Source organism: Arachis stenosperma, chromosome 1 (genome assembly GCF_014773155.1).
Source record: "Arachis stenosperma cultivar V10309 chromosome 1, arast.V10309.gnm1.PFL2, whole genome shotgun sequence".
Lineage (NCBI taxonomy): Eukaryota > Viridiplantae > Streptophyta > Magnoliopsida > Fabales > Fabaceae > Arachis > Arachis stenosperma.
In genome coordinates this window covers 9,059,806-9,066,105 of record NC_080377.1, presented here as the reverse complement: position 1 = coordinate 9,066,105, position 6,300 = coordinate 9,059,806, and the positions used below count along the sequence as shown (strand labels likewise).

Here is a 6,300-nt window from a genome sequence, read left to right as displayed (position 1 = left end):
TTCAACCTAATTCAATTTATTATAATAAATATTTTGCCAAAATACATGCATCAACCAACTGGACCAAACTATATAAAGTCTCTAAACGTCAAACCTCTTACACATATATGTCTCTTTTTTTACCCTCCAACAACCATAATTTACTACATATAGATTCATATACATTTTCGGCTACGAGAAAACCGTTACACCCTAAAAACATATAAATAACCCATTAACTATCTTTATTCATGTTGCTATGCTAAACTCACATTTTCCTAACCAATTCCTTTGTTCAATTCACCCACATCAAGGTGGGTGGGTTACAAAGTAAAATTTTAAAGATATGGCGGGCTTGTCGCGGCAGGGTAGCGCCAATAGACAGGTGACCGATGCTGACAAGCCCCCGCCGCATAGGACCCGCCGTGTCTCCTTCGACGACGAATCCACCAACAAAAGCAAAAACAGAAGCAAAAATGGAAAGGCTAGCGACTTGGAGGCCCCGGATTTTCGCGACAAGGCCGGGCGATCGTGTATGTTTATGATTTGTGCATGGACATGTATCATTATTTTCACAATACTCATAGTCCTCCTCTTTGTTGGAATATCATATTTGGCATTCCTCCAATCAGGAATGCCAAGCATATGCATTAGGCAACTTAACATAACGAAATTACAACTTGACCATCACGACAAATTATCTACAACTGTATTTTTGCTTTTGAGGATTTCAAACAAAAACGAGAAGCTTACATTGTTGTATAGCCCTCTTGATGTTCTTGTCAACAGCCAAGGCATCAAATTAGGCGAAGATCGTATCGATAAATTCTCTCAGAAACCTCAAAATGACACAGATTACCATATAAAGATGGAAAATAAGAATGCTGACGTGGACAGACATGCCGTCGAAGAATTAAACTCTGATATTCAAGCTAAGGAAGTGATGTATGATATATTTGTTGGCGGAAAAATTGGTTTAAAGTTGGGGGGTTTGGAAATGGCTAATGTCCCATTCTTGGCTTCTTGTCGTCATATCAAACAATCCGATGTGAATTTGGGAAAAAGACCTGAGTGTGACGTCCGAATGTTTGGTTTCAGGTAAATATGATAACTATAAAAAATTGAAAATACGAAAAGTTTGTTTGTTATATTAAGATTAGATATAGACGTATATCGTCAGATTGTTAAACATGTTTGATTAAATTGTCTAATATATTATGCATTAGCATCTAAATTATTATATTTACATAAAAACATCTGTGTCTTTACGTGAATAATTATCTCTATATTTATGTATTGTACTATTTTATTTTCAACCAATATCTTTTCTCTTATTTTGTGACAAAATTTAATTTAATCTTTTTATTTGGTATGATTATGCCATTTTTTATGCACGGATGTGGTAAGTAATAGGCATCTGGGTTTGAGAGGTTTGTCTGTTTATTAGTTTGATGGAATTTGAAACTCCCATGTATGATTGGGGTGGACACATGAGAAATAATTTTGAGATAAGTTTTGGGTTGTTCTTATCTCTCAATGTATATTTATCAATTTAATTCATCGTTAGATTTTAAATAAGATATAGATAGATAAGTATACATTCATTTTGAAGAATAAATAAACAATTTTTTTTATTTATATATGTTTCTTTTAAAATATGACTCCTCTCTAAAAATGATGATTGTGTGGATTCTATTATATACTAATGAGTTTGTTTTTGTACAATTTTATTGTAGGCCTTCAAATAACTGATGACATGCAAATTTTGCTCAACCAATTTCATATTCATTCATTGCACCCTTCACATACATTCATCTAGTGGACAGATTCATAGAAAAAAAAAAAGGGTTTATGCATAGCCAAACCATTAGAGACAATGTATATGTTTCAAGTTTTCAATCTAGACATATATTTTGTTTCTGTTTTTCAGCATAGGCATCTATAATTTGATCTATATGGGGATTTCATCAACATAATTAGGTAGGATACAACAATAATTAGAATATAAATACAACAAATATATCATAGATTATAATTCATCTTTAAATATTTTTTTATTAAATAAAGAGTATTATACTCTTTATTATTAACTAGATAAATTTTAACCTTTTTATTTTATTATGCTATAGTATATTAGTATTTACCTAGATTCACACACACGTGTGCCTCATTTTATATATATATAATAAGTGCGCTTAAGAAACACTTATACCCAAAAAAAAATATTTTAAAATAAAAACCATGAGAAGGAGGAGAAGGGATGAAGCATAGAGGACTCATTGGAACATAATGTGAGGATGTGTATATAATTACAGCGTGGCAACCTAAAATAAATATTAGTTATATTTGTATAAAGTTAAAGAGAAGATTTAAAAAAATATGTTATTTATATATAAAAAATTAGTTATTTATATAAAATATATGTTAAAATATAAAATATATATTAAAAATAAATTAAATTAATAACTAATTTTTTTTATATATATAATATTTTGTAATAGAATAAATTTAATAATACTTGTACATTTTAAAATAAACTTTTTGACTATAACTCTTTATTTAAATTAAAAATTGTACTATTTATATTAATCTGTAACAAAATGAAAATGGCTTTAAAAACATAAGTTACATTAATGATGTTTGATAAAATTATTTTAATAATAATAATAAAAAAATTTCGCTTTTCATCAGAATAATTAAATATTTTATATTTTATATGACAATAATACTATTTTATTTTCACAACGATAAAATATTTATCTTCTCTTAACGTAATAGTTTTTGTATTTTTTGCAATTCCTAATTATTTCAGGGGCAAAATAAACAGCAGATATAACATCTAAAGGGTGGTTCTTAATTTTTTATTAAATGTCAAAAAATTATTAAAAATATCCATAAAATTTATTAATATTAACAAAAATATCTATAAATAAAAAAAATTAACGCTATACTTATAAAAGATAAATTTTGTATAATAAAAATATTTAAATTTTAATTTTTTATTAATTTTTCAATAAATTTTTTAAATTATTCCATCTTCAACCTCAATTTTATAACAACAAATTTCTTATTTTTTACTCACAGATCCATCAGCCTTTTTCTGACCTTCCCCATCACATTTAAATTCCTCCTTCTCATGGCCTTTCCTATCACACTGACAGTCTTTATTTTCTACTCCTGCTCCATCGCCTCCATATTCTTTCTCGACTATCTTAGAGACCTCCAATTCGTTACAGACCATCACCTACCCTCTCACGTAAGCCTCCTTCGCTGGCACTCTCTTCCGCCTCGGCATTGTTAGTGTCGCCGCTGCCCCCGTCGCCTCCAACCTCTTTATCCTCCTCTTTGGTCTCGGTGACAGAGCGAAAGTAATCAAAAGTCTTTTCGATGGCAACATCAGCGTTAGACAGAAACAAGAGCTCCAGGACGTGGCCGAAGACATGCAGCAAGCGACGAAGCTTCTTTTCGGCAGCGACTGCAGTGCCGACACTGATGAAGATTAACAATAAGATCAACTAATACCGATAAAGAATCAGAGAAAGAACTATAAAGGAACATTTTTTAATCGTTTTAGTTATTTGCTCCTTTTTTCTTTATTTAGGAGGCTTTCTTTGTGTGAAGGAATGTGGTGAAGAAAATGAAAAAGAGTTTACTATCGTAGATTTCTCTTCTAGGAATCAGTCGACATCCTCCTCCACTACCACCACCACCATCATTGATTTCTGCCTCGTTTGTTGTAGGAGTAGTTTCGAACTTAATGTCAGGGATTTTAAAGGTGCAGGTTGAGTTATATGGAGGATTGAAAAAGTGAGTTGAGGTTGAGGATGTAGGTAGTTTGAGAATTTTATTAAAAAGTTATAAAAAAATTAGGATTTGAATACTTTTGTCGCATGAAACTCATCTTTTATGGATATTGCATTAATTTTCTTAATTTATGGATACATTGATCAGTATTCGTAAATTTCATAGATATTTTTTATAGTTTTCCTTAAAGGTCCTATATATTTTAAGCTTCTCACCCAAGACATGTCTTTTTTTATTGTCCACTTTAATTACTTAAGCTGCGTTTGTTTTTGAGGAAAAGATAAGACAAAATACTGAGAATAAGATATAAAAGACAGAGACACAAAATTTTATATTCTTATATTGTGTTTGGTGATAAACTAAAACAGCTTATGAAAATTCAATTTATTTTCATTTTTTCATTCAAAAAAATTTGAGACGAAAAAATATAATAATAAAAAATATAATTATAAAAAATTAACAAAAATAATAAAAGAAAAAATAAGTTATATCCCTTATTAGTGTCTTTGTGTTTTTCCTATCAGGATAAACACAAAATACACTAATTCAGTGTCTTTGGACACAATATGTCTATCCATATCTCATTTGTCACGTGAGCTCATAACCTGTTTAATTAGGAGGACATGCATCATATTATTTGTATATTTACATTTGGTAATATTTACTTGTATTACTTCTCTATCATTATAATAAAAAAGTAATACAAACACAACCTTATATCAATATATTTGTATCTTTATTTTAATATTTCATCCCTATAAATAAATGCAACCTTAAGGACGGCTGCAAATTAATTTTATTTTTTGAAAAATTCTTTTTATCACATTGTTCTTATCCAAGACCTGACAATAACAAAATGTGGTTGAATGAAAAATTTGTGAGCAAAGAATTTGTACATATAAGAATATTATAGAAGAGTAGATATTTCATATATATCAAAGTGATAATGAAAAGGATGAAAAGTACTTTTGTCTAAAAATATTATTTGTATATTAAAATTAGTTACTAAAATTAAGTTACTAATGTATTTATATATAACTACATGTATGATTTAATTTATTTTCAATGTATATTGTATTTTAATATGTATTGTATATTGATAGTTGATTTTAGTGTATACGTAGCATAGTTGATAAATAATATATAATTCTGCTACATCTATACCTTTTATAATAAATAGGATTAAGTACTTTTTTCGTTCCTAACGTCTTGGATTAAAATTAAAATCGTCCGCGACTTTTTTTATTAATATCATCCTCAACATTAAATTTAGTATTAAAATCATCCTTTTAAACATAATAATTTTTTAAATGACACAAATATTCCTTCTCTTTTATTACTATTATCACCCCACCTCACTCATTACCCCCACTTTCCCACTTAAAACAGAAAAACAAAAAGACACATAATAAAAGAAGAGAAACAGAGAATAAGAAGAAAGAAAAGAAAAAGAAAAAGAGGGAGGTGACGACGGGAAAGAATGTGGTCGTGTTGCGTCGTGACTGTAGAGAAAGACAAAAAGAGGAGATGAGAGAGAGAACGAGAGAAGAGAGAAATAGAGGGAGAAAAAAGGAAAGGAAGAAAGAGGAGGTGATGGCGAGGAAGAGTGCGGTCGCTGCCGTTGCGTCGTGAAATAGTACGGCTGCCGCTATCGCGTTATGAATGAGGTGGGAGCTGCTCTGTCGGTGTCGAGCTCCATCACCATCGTCGAGCTTCTCGTGGTTAGGGGCTTTGCCTCTTCCCCTCTTTCGATCTGTTTCTATCCAGCCATAGTGCAACGGTGACGACAATAGCTTTTCGCGCCGTCGCTGCTTCCTCCTCTTTCCCTCAATCACGACAGTGATGGACAACAGTAACACCACCCCTCTTCTTTGAGTCTCTCTCTCTCTCTCTCTCTCTCTCTCTCTCTCTCTCTCTCTCATGTGTTCTTCTCTCTTGAAATTTTTTGTCTTAAATTTGAATATGATATTGTTGTTGTTGATGAATTTTTGAATCTCAATATATTGTTGTTGTTGATTCTGTGTTAGCTTTGTTTGAGTTTTTTGAAATTTTAAAAAATAGTTGTTGTTGTTGAAAATTTGGGTGTAATCTGAATATATTATTGTAGATTCTGTGTTAACTTTGTTTAATTTTTTAAATTAAAAAAAAATAGTTGTTGTTGTTGAAGATCTGGGTGGATAGAGTAGAGTAGGGAGGATGGCAAAGGGAGAGATAATGATGAGAGGTATTTTAGTTCAAAAATTTAAAAAATAATAATTTTAAAATGTTTAATAACGTTGAGGATAATATTAATAAAAAATGTCAAAAACGAATTTGATTTTGACTCAAAATGTTAAGGACGAAAAAATACTTAACCCTAATAAATATTATTTTGATATTTCTTAACAATTACATATGTATTTTTTTTTGTTTTGCTAACTAAAAAATAATTTAAATACACAATTAATTAATAACAATTATATTTTTATATGAATATTAAAAATATTTTATATATGAATAATATTTTTCATTAATATA

General features: G+C 29.6%; 1 protein-coding gene across 1 annotated transcript; it reads left to right on the top strand.

Annotated features, from left to right (window-relative positions):
* Nucleotides 1-325: 325 nt before the first annotated feature.
* On the top strand, nt 326-1,081 carry LOC130974824 (uncharacterized). The gene has a single exon (XM_057899673.1). It carries the CDS (start codon nt 326-328, stop codon nt 1,079-1,081), a length of 756 nt encoding a protein of 251 aa, XP_057755656.1.
* The last annotated feature ends 5,219 nt before the right edge of the window (nt 1,082-6,300 follow it).

Excerpts from the sequence above, each read along its gene's own strand:
- LOC130974824 (XM_057899673.1), top strand. The coding sequence starts at position 326 with ATGGCGGGCTTGTCGCGGCAGGGTAGCGCCAATAGACAGGTGACCGAT.